The 20,498-nt window shown below is 33.9% G+C and overlaps 2 protein-coding genes and 1 long non-coding RNA gene across 5 annotated transcripts; all 3 read right to left on the bottom strand.

Annotated features, from left to right (window-relative positions):
• Window positions 1-268: 268 nt before the first annotated feature.
• On the bottom strand, window positions 269-6,640 carry LOC130015156 (uncharacterized). 2 transcript variants are annotated; one of them, XR_008790175.1, is made up of 2 exons: window positions 2,997-3,138; window positions 269-582 (listed from the first exon to the last, which is right to left on the bottom strand). XR_008790175.1 is itself a non-coding variant. In XM_056104802.1 (2 exons), exon 1 carries the CDS (start codon window positions 6,612-6,614, stop codon window positions 6,075-6,077), a length of 540 nt encoding a protein of 179 aa, XP_055960777.1. In that variant the 5' UTR covers window positions 6,615-6,640; the 3' UTR covers window positions 269-582; window positions 5,795-6,074. The 2 variants fall into 2 exon arrangements, 1 of the variants encoding a protein (XP_055960777.1); XM_056104802.1 differs by lacking the exon at window positions 2,997-3,138 and adding an exon at window positions 5,795-6,640.
• Window positions 6,641-7,081: 441 nt separating this feature from the next.
• LOC130015174 (uncharacterized) lies at window positions 7,082-9,933 on the bottom strand. Its single transcript, XR_008790195.1, has 2 exons — window positions 9,810-9,933; window positions 7,082-7,395 (listed from the first exon to the last, which is right to left on the bottom strand). It is a non-coding gene; the product is annotated as an uncharacterized LOC130015174 (long non-coding RNA).
• A 3,961-nt stretch (window positions 9,934-13,894) lies between these two features.
• On the bottom strand, window positions 13,895-20,265 carry LOC130015158 (uncharacterized). 2 transcript variants are annotated; one of them, XR_008790177.1, is made up of 2 exons: window positions 16,623-16,764; window positions 13,895-14,208 (listed from the first exon to the last, which is right to left on the bottom strand). XR_008790177.1 is itself a non-coding variant. In XM_056104806.1 (2 exons), the coding sequence occupies exon 1, from the start codon at window positions 20,237-20,239 to the stop codon at window positions 19,700-19,702; it is 540 nt and encodes a 179-aa protein (XP_055960781.1). In that variant the 5' UTR covers window positions 20,240-20,265; the 3' UTR covers window positions 13,895-14,208; window positions 19,420-19,699. The 2 variants fall into 2 exon arrangements, 1 of the variants encoding a protein (XP_055960781.1); XM_056104806.1 differs by lacking the exon at window positions 16,623-16,764 and adding an exon at window positions 19,420-20,265.
• Between the last annotated feature and the right edge of the window lie 233 nt (window positions 20,266-20,498).

The raw sequence follows: 20,498 nt of genomic DNA, 5'->3' as shown, positions 1-20,498 counted from the left end.
AAACTGAAAACTGAACAAAACATCTAGCACTACTTTGGCACCAACTTTATGTATGTCACGACCCGATTTCTCGAGTCGCGACCGGCGCTAGGGAATGGGAATTTTGGTTCCAAAACCCGTAGCAAGCCTAAAATTTACTTAAAAATTTTTCGCGTTTATAAATTGTTTTAAAACTTAAGTATTTCATTTTCAAAAATTTGGCAGTATAACGGTTGTACTTTTAACTAACCAACACCTGTAAAATCTCAAACCACGTCGCACAACAGACTTGTACAACCGCACACACATATATATAAATATCGCTAAGTATCATTCTAAGCATTTACAAAATACATATATTAAGCGTTTTAAACTAAAGCTACCTCTGATGTTTGTTTGTTAATCAGAAAACGAGGCCTAACAAAAGGATATAGACATGAGCGGTTACTAAACCAAAATACAATAAACCGCTAATAGGACCTCGACAAAAGTATACGTCTGAACTACTGCAGCGCTAGAGAGTCAGAAGCTGTACACGCAAAAAGTAAGGAGCCTTCCGAAACAAGGAGTGGAGGCTCGACCTGATCGCTATCTACTGAACGCCTGAAAAATTTAGAAATCAACGGGTCAGACATAGCTGAGTGAGTTCACAATTTACTATCGCTATTATAATTAAAACCGAGGTCGCATTACTAAACAAATACATTTTTCTTTATAACCAATCGAAAACTCACAATAAACATAACTTGGTAATAAACGTAAATTAAACATATTTTAATAACAACGATAGATTAAACATATTTTGATAATAAACTTAAAAATATAGTTTAATGACTTCCAATATCGGATCCGTATCGAAACCCTAAACCCAAGTGCTACGGACTTATTGGACATAATTGATAATAATCACTTTTCAATTATATCGTCCGAGTGGCCGGGTCCCGAGATAATTCGACCGAGTTACCCGCTACCACGTGGCATAGTCCCGAGATAATTCGACCGAGTTACATCATGCCACTACTTAATCCCAAGTTGTGGGTCCCGAGATAATTCGACCGAGTTACCCACGAGACACAGGTCCCGAGATAGTTCGACCGAGTTACCTGGTGTCTCAATTTTCTTTTTGTCCTCCTTAATCCATTAATCGATCGATATTCATAATTAACCATTTCAAGATATTGACCATAGACGCCTAGACTCGTATCAATTCTGGTGATCACACAGCCTATTGACGCCCAATAGGTAGCTCGTTTCCCCACGGATCACTTATTGGGTCTAATAAAACTTCACGTAATAAATATATATTTAAATAAAACTATTAAGGTAACAAGTACTTTATTAAGCGTTTATAAACTTCTTGTATAAATAAACATTCTTTATTATACGCCCCATACTAATTAAAACAATATGCATCTTTTCGAAGGCGTAACTACAATATGGCACTAATTGTTTTTACTCATAATACTCTTAAATAAATCAATGAACATAATAATTCGATAACAAAGTAGAACGTAAAATATTAAAATTTCAACTTTATTCGTATGCGACCCTTTTATACGATATAATGTACTTTAAGTGTTTATAGGATAAAATAGGTTATTAATAAAAAATTATAACTTATACTTTTGAAACTACACTAATGAAGTCTTAATAATACTAGAATTATTTTTATAAGTAAATATGTAGGTTCTTGAATTAAAGCGTTCAATAATTAAATTCATGTAACCATATTCATATAAAATAACAATAACGAGAGTAAATCGCGAACTCACCTTGATCGCTTAATCCAAATTTTCCAAATGTAAAATATAATATAGCCCGTTGCTTAACTCCAATTCCTCTAATTCTCCAATCCGATAAAGCGTAGAATCTATAATACGAACAAGTGCTAAATTAACATTTTAACTCATAAAACTATTTCACTTTTACAAACTTTCGCTTTTCTATTCAAGCGCTTACGCTTGACTTGGCTCTAAATCCATCCATTTTTATTCTTGCCTTCTTAATATCCTATTTAACCAAGTCGACTTACTACGTAATAAATCTTGTAATCAAACATTTTCAATCCCTACATATTAAACACTTAAGCTAAATCCCAACTTACTTTATTTTATACTTTAAATTCTACATTCAAGCACTTAGGCTTGATTTTAATTTATGTCATAATCCACATAAATCCCCAAATTCTAAAATCATTCTTTAAACCTCCTCACTTAAATTAAATTTGCTTAGACATTACAAACCTCATCCTTTTAAAGTTTTACATTTAATAACAATTTTATGATATAATCCATTTAACTTCCATTTGAAAATTATATATCAAACTTATTAAAATTTTCAATTTCAACTCTACATTAACGCTTAAATTAACCTTTTTAAAATTCAGAAAATACCCCAATTACGGAAAATTTCCGGCGGCACGCAGGTCCGGAGCGACCGGCTGGTCTGCCCATTGAGCAGACCAGCTGGTCTGCTCCTTAAGAGCAGCCGGTCTGCTCTTTTTGAGCAGACCAGGTCTGCTCTTTTAGAGCAGACACAGGCCTGCTCTTTTAGAGCAGACCTCGCCTGCTCTTGTTGAGCAGACTTGGGTCTGCTCAACAGAGCAGACGGGTCAGGCCGCCACGGCCTGACCGGTCTCTCACCGGCCACCATGCCTCCGTCAAAACCCGACTCCAATTTCCGGTTTTCAAAAATCATAATTTTGTGATAATTAGAAAATTTCCAGCTTTTGAAAATCATGAGTTCTCTAATACTAATTGATTAAGACTCATCCCAATTCAATTTTTTATTAGATTAATCTAATCCAACTTTTTAATCCCTATCAATACTTGTTTAACCATAATATCATTACTTAAACCCAAAATTTCCAGCCCTCAATTCACAATTTTACTAGCCTCAAACTTAGTAATTCATCATCTAATGTTAATTCTTAACACATGCAACTAGAAACCCAATTGAACACTTATAAAATTTTAACATAAAATCTTGATTTTCATCCATGGATTAAGGATTCTTACCTCTAATTTCAGCTTCAATTGGATGCTAGATGACCAATTTAATCCTTCTTAGAAGTGGGTCCTTAAGTTTGAAACTAAATCATGAACCCTATTTTCTCCATGTTCTTGAATGTAGAAGGTTGAAGATGAATGTTATGAGAGATTGAAGCTTTTGGAAATGCTATGTGTCTAGACTTTAGACTTCAAAGAAAAGAGATTGGGCTTACTATTTCAAATGGGCTCTTTTAATCCAATCCTCAAACTTAACCCAAATCACTTAATCTCTTATTTCCACTTATTTATAATTTAAGATCCATAATAATTAATCTTATTAATTAATCACGTCGCTAACTTTCTCGGGCTAATTCCAAACTTTGTTCGATTATAAATTATACGGACTATATTTTTTTTTTCTTTTATTCCAAAATATTAATTGTCGCCTTATCCTCAAAATCTATTGTTTAGCCGTATAATTTATTAGCCACGCTTAAACCCGTATTTTAAAATAATATTCCAAATATTTTTGGATTCTCTTTGAATAATCCAAATGACAAAATTTACGGATATTATTTAAATATCCATTTTAAAATTATTTATTTCATTTAATGGGAATTTTCTCCAATTTTCCCATTAAATCTCAATATGCTTATCTCGATATCCAAATACGAGATAAAATTTAATTCCAACTAACTTTATCTAATATATAGTCCAACTTTATTAAAATTAATCCCTCGTCAAAACGCCACTTTCCGCCTCCTTTACGGAAATTCCCTCATTTTAGCTCCCTTTGGCTTAAATAATATATTTAATCCAATTAAACATTTCTCCAAAAATGCGGGGCATTACATTCTTCCCCCCTAAAAAAAAATTCGTCCTCGAATTTTCTTATAATGCTTATCATCCAATTATTTTAATATCAACTTTTCCTTTGGTAGTGCTCACTACTTCCGCCATTCCCTTAAGGCACAATCTCATAAAATATTTTATTCTACGATTTTCTAAAACTTATACTTATTTTGTATTATGTAATCCATGCATCACGTAGTTAGTTTTCCAAACTAACTAAAATTCACTTTTTCTTAATTTTGTAAACTTTAGGTTTTTAGCCCACTTCAGGCCACAAAACCAACATTTAAAATCTATCCAAATTTTAATCTATCACTTGAAACTCATTCTATGTAACACCGTCTACAACTTTCATTTTGGTCCCAAGTCCGAAATAACGCTTCTTGGGATCGGAAATTGATCCAGAATTGGCTTTCCTATGTAGGTTTTAAACTTAGGTTTCCTTTAACTTATAGGCTTACTTAAGGGTATATGTTTGCCTGCTTGCCTAAGGCAGGTCTCGCTTTCTGAAATCGATATGGGTTTGTCGTTATCCTTTACGACATACCCCCCTTGGCGTGTCATTAATAGGTTTTACGAAAAATCTCGACGAGCACGCCCAAAATTGCTTCCAAAGAAGCTGTCTTAGTCTCTTATTTAAATTTTCCTTTTTCTTTTCTTAAATTTAATAACTCCCTTCTTAATAGTAACTTTAATAGTAACTTTTAACTATTAAATAAATCACTTAAAATTACCTATTGTTTATTATATTCTTTAAATACACACTTTACACTTCATTTCTATTTTCCACTTTTCGTTTTGACTTAATTTAAATTTGACACATTTGATGCGTCAGACATTATTTATGTATTGTCAGCCTTTAGCTCCAAAACTTTCTTGAACTTTCCCTCGTCCATTATAACTTTCATGATTAGCCACTTTGCTCATACTATCTTTTGTTCTCATCGATTTTATTTCCTATTTCATTTTATTATAATTAACAATTCGTAATTTATTTTATGTCAAGTTCTAAAAAAAAAATTCCGTACATTCTTAGAGGCTCCATCCTATTTGATTCTAAATATTTGTTCTTTCGAATTTACTAATCATAGTTATTATCGTCACAGAGTCTTTTGTCCGAATTAGCTTACACATTTTGAAATAGCTCAAACACTTTCACTTTGCCGGCAATTTCAACTTTTCTCTTCAAAATCATCGTAAATCACTTTATCGATATTGAAAATTTTTTAGTACAATTGCGCCACAGAGTGATGACACCTCTCATCACTAAAGAGTTGCAATTTCAAATCACTTTTCTTTGGAATATGCATATGTATGATGCATGATCTATTGTTTTTAAAAAAAAATTGTTTTATATATAAAATATATATACATATACTAATGTCAATATGACTTTATGGTGATTTGAATGACATGCCTCATGCAGGGTCTGCGCACAATTGTACCACTAAAAATCGTAAAATAGTTTTATAACAACAAACTTGTAAGTCCTCCAGACTAAAACTCCGTGACGTTCCTATTTTTGTTTACTTATACCAACTAAATGAGTTATGCTTAACTCCCTCGCCTAAGCATTATATTATTCAATTTGTCAAATTATGGCTTATTAGATTTTCATTATTGGCCGTTTGTTATTCTTTAACATAAAGCTATAATTTATCTCATTATTTTCGTTTTAATTTTAAAATAAATCCCACTATGCCATTCTTGTACGATTTACTTTACTATCTATTATTCGTACTATAATCCTAATCATATTTTATTTAATAAATTATGCGATTCTTAGCTTTAGTAATTTTTTATGCTAAGTTTAATTCTACTAACTGAATTTCCTTCTTTAAGGCAACATACTTAAGGGTTCTACTTAATTAAAATTCCTTTCAATTCACGCTTTTTTATTTACGCATCATTTTACTTGTCCTATCTATTAACATTTATCATAAACATAAGTTATGCACATATTTAAATAATACCTGGTGCGGCTTGACCAGGTGCCCTACGTCCTCGACGCACTACCCTCATCCTAGGTCCTCTAGCTCGCCTTGGAGCGTTAACTCCCCTAGCTACCGATCCGGAAGCTTCATCTCTATGGACCGGAGACACTGGCCTCTCACGAGGGAAGTAAAAAGGCTGGACAGGATTATCATTCCACTCACGCTCACTTACTATTTCCGCAGCCCTACTAGCTAATGATCCCATATGTTCATCTGTGAAATCAAACAACTCAGCAAAGTCCGGTCCTAAGCCTCTAACTTAGCGACGGTTCACTTCCTCATTATCCCTACCAGTTTGCGGAACCGCTTGCATCATACGAAGAAACTCACTAGTGTAAGTTTCTATAGAGAGCACACCCCTAGAATAGGTGTTCAACATTGCTCTGAGGCTATTCAAACTTGCCTCCGCCTGATTGGCCCTCAAAGCCGCTACTTCTCTATGATCACGATACCTATGAGTCTCGGACCAAAACTGCCCGCTCCTAAACACCTCAACGTCAGAGTCTTCAGAAGGATCTTCCGATGGATCCTCTTCTTGTTCACTTTCCTCACTAGGCTCTTCCTCCTCCTCTACAGGTAACTCTTCGGGTGTTACTGATCTAACCCGAGCTTCAACTCTTCCATTTCCATTATTCATAACCCCATTCTGATGGATTTCTGGCGATCCTTCGCCATCAGCTAAAAACCCATTTTGATGGACTTCAGGTGGCCCACCATTGCCTAGCCTAACTTGTTGAGCAGGAGGCGCTTCCTCCTCATCAGACATTGCATAAACTCGTGCTCTCCTATATCCAGGCATACTACAATATAAACAATTTCACGATAAGATACTATACACATTCTAAATCGTTATTCACACACAATATGCATAATTTAATATGTTATACCTAGCACTAGTCTATATTAATATTTCATACCTAAAACACATTAAGAATTTATAACAATAACGATTTCAAAACAAGACATGACACAAACCCTATGCTGCAGTAGTTTCCTAGGTAGACTCTCCTAAAGCAGTGGTATCCGGGACCAACTGCTCTGATACCAACTTTGTCACGACCCGATTTCTCGAGTCGCGACCGGCGCTAGGGAATGGGAATTTTGGTTCCAAAACCCGTAGCAAGCCTAAAATTTACTTAAAAAATTTTCGCGTTTATAAATTGTTTTAAAACTTAAGTATTTCATTTTCAAAAATTTGGCAGTATAACGGTTGTACTTTTAACTAACCAACACCTGTAAAATCTCAAACCACGTCGCACAACAGACTTGTACAACCGCACACACATATATATAAATATCGCTAAGTATCATTCTAAGCATTTACAAAATACATATATTAAGCGTTTTAAACTAAAGCTACCTCTGATGTTTGTTTGTTAATCAGAAAACGAGGCCTAACAAAAGGATATAGACATGAGCGGTTACTAAACCAAAATACAATAAACCGCTAATAGGACCTCGACAAAAGTATACGTCTGAACTACTGCAGCGCTAGAGAGTCAGAAGCTGTACACGCAAAACGTAAGGAGCCTTCCGAAACAAGGAGTGGAGGCTCGACCTGATCGCTATCTACTGAACGCCTGAAAAATTTAGAAATCAACGGGTCAGACATAGTTGAGTGAGTTCACAATTTACTATCGCTATTATAATTAAAACCGAGGTCGCATTACTAAACAAATACATTTTTCTTTATAACCAATCGAAAACTCACAATAAACATAACTTGGTAATAAACGTAAATTAAACATATTTTAATAACAACGATAGATTAAACATATTTTGATAATAAACTTAAAAATATAGTTTAATGACTTCCAATATCGGATCCGTATCGAAACCCTAAACCCAAGTGCTACGGACTTATTGGACATAATTGATAATAATCACTTTTCAATTATATCGTCCGAGTGGCCGGGTCCCGAGATAATTCGACCGAGTTACCCGCTACCACGTGGCATAGTCCCGAGATAATTCGACCGAGTTACATCATGCCACTACTTAATCCCAAGTTGTGGGTCCCGAGATAATTCGACCGAGTTACCCACGAGACACAGGTCCCGAGATAGTTCGACCGAGTTACCTGGTGTCTCAATTTTCTTTTTGTCCTCCTTAATCCATTAATCGATCGATATTCATAATTAACCATTTCAAGATATTGACCATAGACGCCTAGACTCGTATCAATTCTGGTGATCACACAGCCTATTGACGCCCAATAGGTAGCTCGTTTCCCCACGGATCACTTATTGGGTCTAATAAAACTTCACGTAATAAATATATATTTAAATAAAACTATTAAGGTAACAAGTACTTTATTAAGCGTTTATAAACTTCTTGTATAAATAAACATTCTTTATTATACGCCCCATACTAATTAAAACAATATGCATCTTTTCGAAGGCGTAACTACAATATGGCACTAATTGTTTTTACTCATAATACTCTTAAATAAATCAATGAACATAATAATTCGATAACAAAGTAGAACGTAAAATATTAAAATTTCAACTTTATTCGTATGCGACCCTTTTATACGATATAATGTACTTTAAGTGTTTATAGGATAAAATAGGTTATTAATAAAAAATTATAACTTATACTTTTGAAACTACACTAATGAAGTCTTAATAATACTAGAATTATTTTTATAAGTAAATATGTAGGTTCTTGAATTAAAGCGTTCAATAATTAAATTCATGTAACCATATTCATATAAAATAACAATAACGAGAGTAAATCGCGAACTCACCTTGATCGCTTAATCCAAATTTTCCAAATGTAAAATATAATATAGCCCGTTGCTTAACTCCAATTCCTCTAATTCTCCAATCCGATAAAGCGTAGAATCTATAATACGAACAAGTGCTAAATTAACATTTTAACTCATAAAACTATTTCACTTTTACAAACTTTCGCTTTTCTATTCAAGCGCTTACGCTTGACTTGGCTCTAAATCCATCCATTTTTATTCTTGCCTTCTTAATATCCTATTTAACCAAGTCGACTTACTACGTAATAAATCTTGTAATCAAACATTTTCAATCCCTACATATTAAACACTTAAGCTAAATCCCAACTTACTTTATTTTATACTTTAAATTCTACATTCAAGCACTTAGGCTTGATTTTAATTTATGTCATAATCCACATAAATCCCCAAATTCTAAAATCATTCTTTAAACCTCCTCACTTAAATTAAATTTGCTTAGACATTACAAACCTCATCCTTTTAAAGTTTTACATTTAATAACAATTTTATGATATAATCCATTTAACTTCCATTTGAAAATTATATATCAAACTTATTAAAATTTTCAATTTCAACTCTACATTAACGCTTAAATTAACCTTTTTAAAATTCAGAAAATACCCCAATTACGGAAAATTTCCGGCGGCACGCAGGTCCGGAGCGACCGGCTGGTCTGCCCATTGAGCAGACCAGCTGGTCTGCTCCTTAAGAGCAGCCGGTCTGCTCTTTTTGAGCAGACCAGGTCTGCTCTTTTAGAGCAGACACAGGCCTGCTCTTTTAGAGCAGACCTCGCCTGCTCTTGTTGAGCAGACTTGGGTCTGCTCAACAGAGCAGACGGGTCAGGCCGCCACGGCCTGACCGGTCTCTCACCGGCCACCATGCCTCCGTCAAAACCCGACTCCAATTTCCGGTTTTCAAAAATCATAATTTTGTGATAATTAGAAAATTTCCAGCTTTTGAAAATCATGAGTTCTCTAATACTAATTGATTAAGACTCATCCCAATTCAATTTTTTATTAGATTAATCTAATCCAACTTTTTAATCCCTATCAATACTTGTTTAACCATAATATCATTACTTAAACCCAAAATTTCCAGCCCTCAATTCACAATTTTACTAGCCTCAAACTTAGTAATTCATCATCTAATGTTAATTCTTAACACATGCAACTAGAAACCCAATTGAACACTTATAAAATTTTAACATAAAATCTTGATTTTCATCCATGGATTAAGGATTCTTACCTCTAATTTCAGCTTCAATTGGATGCTAGATGACCAATTTAATCCTTCTTAGAAGTGGGTCCTTAAGTTTGAAACTAAATCATGAACCCTATTTTCTCCATGTTCTTGAATGTAGAAGGTTGAAGATGAATGTTATGAGAGATTGAAGCTTTTGGAAATGCTATGTGTCTAGACTTTAGACTTCAAAGAAAAGATATTGGGCTTACTATTTCAAATGGGCTCTTTTAATCCAATCCTCAAACTTAACCCAAATCACTTAATCTCTTATTTCCACTTATTTATAATTTAAGATCCATAATAATTAATCTTATTAATTAATCACGTCGCTAACTTTCTCGGGCTAATTCCAAACTTTGTTCGATTATAAATTATACGGACTATATTTTTTTTTTTCTTTTATTCCAAAATATTAATTGTCGCCTTATCCTCAAAATCTATTGTTTAGCCGTATAATTTATTAGCCACGCTTAAACCCGTATTTTAAAATAATATTCCAAATATTTTTGGATTCTCTTTGAATAATCCAAATGACAAAATTTACGGATATTATTTAAATATCCATTTTAAAATTATTTATTTCATTTAATGGGAATTTTCTCCAATTTTCCCATTAAATCTCAATATGCTTATCTCGATATCCAAATACGAGATAAAATTTAATTCCAACTAACTTTATCTAATATATAGTCCAACTTTATTAAAATTAATCCCTCGTCAAAACGCCACTTTCCGCCTCCTTTACGGAAATTCCCTCATTTTAGCTCCCTTTGGCTTAAATAATATATTTAATCCAATTAAACATTTCTCCAAAAATGCGGGGCATTACATTCTTCCCCCCTAAAAAAAAATTCGTCCTCGAATTTTCTTATAATGCTTATCATCCAATTATTTTAATATCAACTTTTCCTTTGGTAGTGCTCACTACTTCCGCCATTCCCTTAAGGCACAATCTCATAAAATATTTTATTCTACGATTTTCTAAAACTTATACTTATTTTGTATTATGTAATCCATGCATCACGTAGTTAGTTTTCCAAACTAACTAAAATTCACTTTTTCTTAATTTTGTAAACTTTAGGTTTTTAGCCCACTTCAGGCCACAAAACCAACATTTAAAATCTATCCAAATTTTAATCTATCACTTGAAACTCATTCTATGTAACACCGTCTACAACTTTCATTTTGGTCCCAAGTCCGAAATAACGCCTCTTGGGATCGGAAATTGATCCAGAATTGGCTTTCCTATGTAGGTTTTAAACTTAGGTTTCCTTTAACTTATAGGCTTACTTAAGGGTATATGTTTGCCTGCTTGCCTAAGGCAGGTCTCGCTTTCTGAAATCGATATGGGTTTGTCGTTATCCTTTACGACATACCCCCCTTGGCGTGTCATTAATAGGTTTTACGAAAAATCTCGACGAGCACGCCCAAAATTGCTTCCAAAGAAGCTGTCTTAGTCTCTTATTTAAATTTTCCTTTTTCTTTTCTTAAATTTAATAACTCCCTTCTTAATAGTAACTTTAATAGTAACTTTTAACTATTAAATAAATCACTTAAAATTACCTATTGTTTATTATATTCTTTAAATACACACTTTACACTTCATTTCTATTTTCCACTTTTCGTTTTGACTTAATTTAAATTTGACACATTTGATGCGTCAGACATTATTTATGTATTGTCAGCCTTTAGCTCCAAAACTTTCTTGAACTTTCCCTCGTCCATTATAACTTTCATGATTAGCCACTTTGCTCATACTATCTTTTGTTCTCATCGATTTTATTTCCTATTTCATTTTATTATAATTAACAATTCGTAATTTATTTTATGTCAAGTTCTAAAAAAAAAATTCCGTACATTCTTAGAGGCTCCATCCTATTTGATTCTAAATATTTGTTCTTTCGAATTTACTAATCATAGTTATTATCGTCACAGAGTCTTTTGTCCGAATTAGCTTACACATTTTGAAATAGCTCAAACACTTTCACTTTGCCGGCAATTTCAACTTTTCTCTTCAAAATCATCGTAAATCACTTTATCGATATTGAAAATTTTTTAGTACAATTGCGCCACAGAGTGATGACACCTCTCATCACTAAAGAGTTGCAATTTCAAATCACTTTTCTTTGGAATATGCATATGTATGATGCATGATCTATTGTTTTTAAAAAAAATTGTTTTATATATAAAATATATATACATATACTAATGTCAATATGACTTTATGGTGATTTGAATGACATGCCTCATGCAGGGTCTGCGCACAATTGTACCACTAAAAATCGTAAAATAGTTTTATAATAACAAACTTGTAAGTCCTCCAGACTAAAACTCCGTGACGTTCCTATTTTTGTTTACTTATACCAACTAAATGAGTTATGCTTAACTCCCTCGCCTAAGCATTATATTATTCAATTTGTCAAATTATGGCTTATTAGATTTTCATTATTGGCCGTTTGTTATTCTTTAACATAAAGCTATAATTTATCTCATTATTTTCGTTTTAATTTTAAAATAAATCCCACTATGCCATTCTTGTACGATTTACTTTACTATCTATTATTCGTACTATAATCCTAATCATATTTTATTTAATAAATTATGCGATTCTTAGCTTTAGTAATTTTTTATGCTAAGTTTAATTCTACTAACTGAATTTCCTTCTTTAAGGCAACATACTTAAGGGTTCTACTTAATTAAAATTCCTTTCAATTCACGCTTTTTTATTTACGCATCATTTTACTTGTCCTATCTATTAACATTTATCATAAACATAAGTTATGCACATATTTAAATAATACCTGGTGCGGCTTGACCAGGTGCCCTACGTCCTCGACGCACTACCCTCATCCTAGGTCCTCTAGCTCGCCTTGGAGCGTTAACTCCCCTAGCTACCGATCCGGAAGCTTCATCTCTATGGACCGGAGACACTGGCCTCTCACGAGGGAAGTAAAAAGGCTGGACAGGATTATCATTCCACTCACGCTCACTTACTATTTCCGCAGCCCTACTAGCTAATGATCCCATATGTTCATCTGTGAAATCAAACAACTCAGCAAAGTCCGGTCCTAAGCCTCTAACTTAGCGACGGTTCACTTCCTCATTATCCCTACCAGTTTGCGGAACCGCTTGCATCATACGAAGAAACTCACTAGTGTAAGTTTCTATAGAGAGCACACCCCTAGAATAGGTGTTCAACATTGCTCTGAGGCTATTCAAACTTGCCTCCGCCTGATTGGCCCTCAAAGCCGCTACTTCTCTATGATCACGATACCTATGAGTCTCGGACCAAAACTGCCCGCTCCTAAACACCTCAACGTCAGAGTCTTCAGAAGGATCTTCCGATGGATCCTCTTCTTGTTCACTTTCCTCACTAGGCTCTTCCTCCTCCTCTACAGGTAACTCTTCAGGTGTTACTGATCTAACCCGAGCTTCAACTCTTCCATTTCCATTATTCATAACCCCATTCTGATGGATTTCTGGCGATCCTTCGCCATCAGCTAAAAACCCATTTTGATGGACTTCAGGTGGCCCACCATTGCCTAGCCTAACTTGTTGAGCAGGAGGCGCTTCCTCCTCATCAGACATTGCATAAACTCGTGCTCTCCTATATCCAGGCATACTACAATATAAACAATTTCACGATAAGATACTATACACATTCTAAATCGTTATTCACACACAATATGCATAATTTAATATGTTATACCTAGCACTAGTCTATATTAATATTTCATACCTAAAACACATTAAGAATTTATAACAATAACGATTTCAAAACAAGACATGACACAAACCCTATGCTGCAGTAGTTTCCTAGGTAGACTCTCCTAAAGCAGTGGTATCCGGGACCAACTGCTCTGATACCAACTTTGTCACGACCCGATTTCTCGAGTCGCGACCGGCGCTAGGGAATGGGAATTTTGGTTCCAAAACCCGTAGCAAGCCTAAAATTTACTTAAAAATTTTTCGCGTTTATAAATTGTTTTAAAACTTAAGTATTTCATTTTCAAAAATTTGGCAGTATAACGGTTGTACTTTTAACTAACCAACACCTGTAAAATCTCAAACCACGTCGCACAACAGACTTGTACAACCGCACACACATATATATAAATATCGCTAAGTATCATTCTAAGCATTTACAAAATACATATATTAAGCGTTTTAAACTAAAGCTACCTCTGATGTTTGTTTGTTAATCAGAAAACGAGGCCTAACAAAAGGATATAGACATGAGCGGTTACTAAACCAAAATACAATAAACCGCTAATAGGACCTCGACAAAAGTATACGTCTGAACTACTGCAGCGCTAGAGAGTCAGAAGCTGTACACGCAAAAAGTAAGGAGCCTTCCGAAACAAGGAGTGGAGGCTCGACCTGATCGCTATCTACTGAACGCCTGAAAAATTTAGAAATCAACGGGTCAGACATAGCTGAGTGAGTTCACAATTTACTATCGCTATTATAATTAAAACCGAGGTCGCATTACTAAACAAATACATTTTTCTTTATAACCAATCGAAAACTCACAATAAACATAACTTGGTAATAAACGTAAATTAAACATATTTTAATAACAACGATAGATTAAACATATTTTGATAATAAACTTAAAAATATAGTTTAATGACTTCCAATATCGGATCCGTATCGAAACCCTAAACCCAAGTGCTACGGACTTATTGGACATAATTGATAATAATCACTTTTCAATTATATCGTCCGAGTGGCCGGGTCCCGAGATAATTCGACCGAGTTACCCGCTACCACGTGGCATAGTCCCGAGATAATTCGACCGAGTTACATCATGCCACTACTTAATCCCAAGTTGTGGGTCCCGAGATAATTCGACCGAGTTACCCACGAGACACAGGTCCCGAGATAGTTCGACCGAGTTACCTGGTGTCTCAATTTTCTTTTTGTCCTCCTTAATCCATTAATCGATCGATATTCATAATTAACCATTTCAAGATATTGACCATAGACGCCTAGACTCGTATCAATTCTGGTGATCACACAGCCTATTGACGCCCAATAGGTAGCTCGTTTCCCCACGGATCACTTATTGGGTCTAATAAAACTTCACGTAATAAATATATATTTAAATAAAACTATTAAGGTAACAAGTACTTTATTAAGCGTTTATAAACTTCTTGTATAAATAAACATTCTTTATTATACGCCCCATACTAATTAAAACAATATGCATCTTTTCGAAGGCGTAACTACAATATGGCACTAATTGTTTTTACTCATAATACTCTTAAATAAATCAATGAACATAATAATTCGATAACAAAGTAGAACGTAAAATATTAAAATTTCAACTTTATTCGTATGCGACCCTTTTATACGATATAATGTACTTTAAGTGTTTATAGGATAAAATAGGTTATTAATAAAAAATTATAACTTATACTTTTGAAACTACACTAATGAAGTCTTAATAATACTAGAATTATTTTTATAAGTAAATATGTAGGTTCTTGAATTAAAGCGTTCAATAATTAAATTCATGTAACCATATTCATATAAAATAACAATAACGAGAGTAAATCGCGAACTCACCTTGATCGCTTAATCCAAATTTTCCAAATGTAAAATATAATATAGCCCGTTGCTTAACTCCAATTCCTCTAATTCTCCAATCCGATAAAGCGTAGAATCTATAATACGAACAAGTGCTAAATTAACATTTTAACTCATAAAACTATTTCACTTTTACAAACTTTCGCTTTTCTATTCAAGCGCTTACGCTTGACTTGGCTCTAAATCCATCCATTTTTATTCTTGCCTTCTTAATATCCTATTTAACCAAGTCGACTTACTACGTAATAAATCTTGTAATCAAACATTTTCAATCCCTACATATTAAACACTTAAGCTAAATCCCAACTTACTTTATTTTATACTTTAAATTCTACATTCAAGCACTTAGGCTTGATTTTAATTTATGTCATAATCCACATAAATCCCCAAATTCTAAAATCATTCTTTAAACCTCCTCACTTAAATTAAATTTGCTTAGACATTACAAACCTCATCCTTTTAAAGTTTTACATTTAATAACAATTTTATGATATAATCCATTTAACTTCCATTTGAAAATTATATATCAAACTTATTAAAATTTTCAATTTCAACTCTACATTAACGCTTAAATTAACCTTTTTAAAATTCAGAAAATACCCCAATTACGGAAAATTTCCGGCGGCACGCAGGTCCGGAGCGACCGGCTGGTCTGCCCATTGAGCAGACCAGCTGGTCTGCTCCTTAAGAGCAGCCGGTCTGCTCTTTTTGAGCAGACCAGGTCTGCTCTTTTAGAGCAGACACAGGCCTGCTCTTTTAGAGCAGACCTCGCCTGCTCTTGTTGAGCAGACTTGGGTCTGCTCAACAGAGCAGACGGGTCAGGCCGCCACGGCCTGACCGGTCTCTCACCGGCCACCATGCCTCCGTCAAAACCCGACTCCAATTTCCGGTTTTCAAAAATCATAATTTTGTGATAATTAGAAAATTTCCAGCTTTTGAAAATCATGAGTTCTCTAATACTAATTGATTAAGACTCATCCCAATTCAATTTTTTATTAGATTAATCTAATCCAACTTTTTAATCCCTATCAATACTTGTTTAACCATAATATCATTACTTAAACCCAAAATTTCCAGCCCTCAATTCACAATTTTACTAGCCTCAAACTTAGTAATTCATCATCTAATGTTAATTCTTAACACATGCAACTAGAAACCCAATTGAACACTTATAAAATTTTAACATAAAATCTTGATTTTCATCCATGGATTAAGGATTCTTACCTCTAATTTCAGCTTCAATTGGATGCTAGATGACCAATTTAATCCTTCTTAGAAGTGGGTCCTTAAGTTTGAAACTAAATCATGAACCCTATTTTCTCCATGTTCTTGAATGTAGAAGGTTGAAGATGAATGTTATGAGAGATTGAAGCTTTTGGAAATGCTATGTGTCTAGACTTTAGACTTCAAAGAAAAGATATTGGGCTTACTATTTCAAATGGGCTCTTTTAATCCAATCCTCAAACTTAACCCAAATCACTTAATCTCTTATTTCCACTTATTTATAATTTAAGATCCATAATAATTAATCTTATTAATTAATCACGTCGCTAACTTTCTCGGGCTAATTCCAAACTTTGTTCGATTATAAATTATACGGACTATATTTTTTTTTTTCTTTTATTCCAAAATATTAATTGTCGCCTTATCCTCAAAATCTATTGTTTAGCCGTATAATTTATTAGCCACGCTTAAACCCGTATTTTAAAATAATATTCCAAATATTTTTGGATTCTCTTTGAATAATCCAAATGACAAAATTTACGGATATTATTTAAATATCCATTTTAAAATTATTTATTTCATTTAATGGGAATTTTCTCCAATTTTCCCATTAAATCTCAATATGCTTATCTCGATATCCAAATACGAGATAAAATTTAATTCCAACTAACTTTATCTAATATATAGTCCAACTTTATTAAAATTAATCCCTCGTCAAAACGCCACTTTCCGCCTCATTTACGGAAATTTCCTTATTTTAGCTCCAATTGGCTAAAATAATATAATTAACCCAACTAAACATTTCTCCAAAAATGCGGGCATTACATTCTTCCCCCCTAAAAAAAAATTCGTCCTCGAATTTTCTTATAATGCTTATCATCCAATTATTTTAATATCAACTTTTCCTTTGGTAGTGCTCACTACTTCCGCCATTCCCTTAAGGCACAATCTCATAAAATATTTTATTCTACGATTTTCTAAAACTTATACTTATTTTGTATTATGTAATCCATGCATCACGTAGTTAGTTTTCCAAACTAACTAAAATTCACTTTTTCTTAATTTTGTAAACTTTAGGTTTTTAGCCCACTTCAGGCCACAAAACCAACATTTAAAATCTATCCAAATTTTAATCTATCACTTGAAACTCATTCTATGTAACACCGTCTACAACTTTCATTTTGGTCCCAAGTCCGAAATAACGCCTCTTGGGATCGGAAATTGATCCAGAATTGGCTTTCCTATGTAGGTTTTAAACTTAGGTTTCCTTTAACTTATAGGCTTACTTAAGGGTATATGTTTGCCTGCTTGCCTAAGGCAGGTCTCGCTTTCTGAAATCGATATGGGTTTGTCGTTATCCTTTACGACATACCCCCCTTGGCGTGTCATTAATAGGTTTTACGAAAAATCTCGACGAGCACGCCCAAAATTGCTTCCAAAGAAGCTGTCTTAGTCTCTTATTTAAATTTTCCTTTTTCTTTTCTTAAATTTAATAACTCCCTTCTTAATAGTAACTTTAATAGTAACTTTTAACTATTAAATAAATCACTTAAAATTACCTATTGTTTATTATATTCTTTAAATACACACTTTACACTTCATTTCTATTTTCCACTTTTCGTTTTGACTTAATTTAAATTTGACACATTTGATGCGTCAGACATTATTTATGTATTGTCAGCCTTTAGCTCCAAAACTTTCTTGAACTTTCCCTCGTCCATTATAACTTTCATGATTAGCCACTTTGCTCATACTATCTTTTGTTCTCATCGATTTTATTTCCTATTTCATTTTATTATAATTAACAATTCGTAATTTATTTTATGTCAAGTTCTAAAAAAAAAATTCCGTACATTCTTAGAGGCTCCATCCTATTTGATTCTAAATATTTGTTCTTTCGAATTTACTAATCATAGTTATTATCGTCACAGAGTCTTTTGTCCGAATTAGCTTACACATTTTGAAATAGCTCAAACACTTTCACTTTGCCGGCAATTTCAACTTTTCTCTTCAAAATCATCGTAAATCACTTTATCGATATTGAAAATTTTTTAGTACAATTGCGCCACAGAGTGATGACACCTCTCATCACTAAAGAGTTGCAATTTCAAATCACTTTTCTTTGGAATATGCATATGTATGATGCATGATCTATTGTTTTTAAAAAAAATTGTTTTATATATAAAATATATATACATATACTAATGTCAATATGACTTTATGGTGATTTGAATGACATGCCTCATGCAGGGTCTGCGCACAATTGTACCACTAAAAATCGTAAAATAGTTTTATAACAACAAACTTGTAAGTCCTCCAGACTAAAACTCCGTGACGTTCCTATTTTTGTTTACTTATACCAACTAAATGAGTTATGCTTAACTCCCTCGCCTAAGCATTATATTATTCAATTTGTCAAATTATGGCTTATTAGATTTTCATTATTGGCCGTTTGTTATTCTTTAACATAAAGCTATAATTTATCTCATTATTTTCGTTTTAATTTTAAAATAAATCCCACTATGCCATTCTTGTACGATTTACTTTACTATCTATTATTCGTACTATAATCCTAATCATATTTTATTTAATAAATTATGCGATTCTTAGCTTTAGTAATTTTTTATGCTAAGTTTAATTCTACTAACTGAATTTCCTTCTTTAAGGCAACATACTTAAGGGTTCTACTTAATTAAAATTCCTTTCAATTCACGCTTTTTTATTTACGCATCATTTTACTTGTCCTATCTATTAACATTTATCATAAACATAAGTTATGCACATATTTAAATAATACCTGGTGCGGCTTGACCAGGTGCCCTACGTCCTCGACGCACTACCCTCATCCTAGGTCCTCTAGCTCGCCTTGGAGCGTTAACTCCCCTAGCTACCGATCCGGAAGCTTCATCTCTATGGACCGGAGACACTGGCCTCTCACGAGGGAAGTAAAAAGGCTGGACAGGATTATCATTCCACTCACGCTCACTTACTATTTCCGCAGCCCTACTAGCTAATGATCCCATATGTTCATCTGTGAAATCAAACAACTCAGCAAAGTCCGGTCCTAAGCCTCTAACTTAGCGACGGTTCACTTCCTCATTATCCCTACCAGTTTGCGGAACCGCTTGCATCATACGAAGAAACTCACTAGTGTAAGTTTCTATAGAGAGCACACCCCTAGAATAGGTGTTCAACATTGCTCTGAGGCTATTCAAACTTGCCTCCGCCTGATTGGCCCTCAAAGCCGCTACTTCTCTATGATCACGATACCTATGAGTCTCGGACCAAAACTGCCCGCTCCTAAACACCTCAACGTCAGAGTCTTCAGAAGGATCTTCCGATGGATCCTCTTCTTGTTCACTTTCCTCACTAGGCTCTTCCTCCTCCTCTACAGGTAACTCTTCAGGTGTTACTGATCTAACCCGAGCTTCAACTCTTCCATTTCCATTATTCATAACCCCATTCTGATGGATTTCTGGCGATCCTTCGCCATCAGCTAAAAACCCATTTTGATGGACTTCAGGTGGCCCACCATTGCCTAGCCTAACTTGTTGAGCAGGAGGCGCTTCCTCCTCATCAGACATTGCATAAACTCGTGCTCTCCTATATCCAGGCATACTACAATATAAACAATTTCACGATAAGATACTATACACATTCTAAATCGTTATTCACACACAATATGCATAATTTAATATGTTATACCTAGCACTAGTCTATATTAATATTTCATACCTAAAACACATTAAGAATTTATAACAATAACGATTTCAAAACAAGACATGACACAAACCCTATGCTGCAGTAGTTTCCTAGGTAGACTCTCCTAAAGCAGTGGTATCCGGGACCAACTGCTCTGATACCAACTTTGTCACG

The sequence above is a fragment of the Mercurialis annua genome, linkage group LG2 (genome assembly GCF_937616625.2).
Source record: "Mercurialis annua linkage group LG2, ddMerAnnu1.2, whole genome shotgun sequence".
Taxonomy (NCBI): Eukaryota; Viridiplantae; Streptophyta; class Magnoliopsida; order Malpighiales; family Euphorbiaceae; genus Mercurialis; species Mercurialis annua.
Note: the sequence above shows the minus strand (reverse complement) of the source record. Positions and strands in the feature narration are given on the sequence as shown.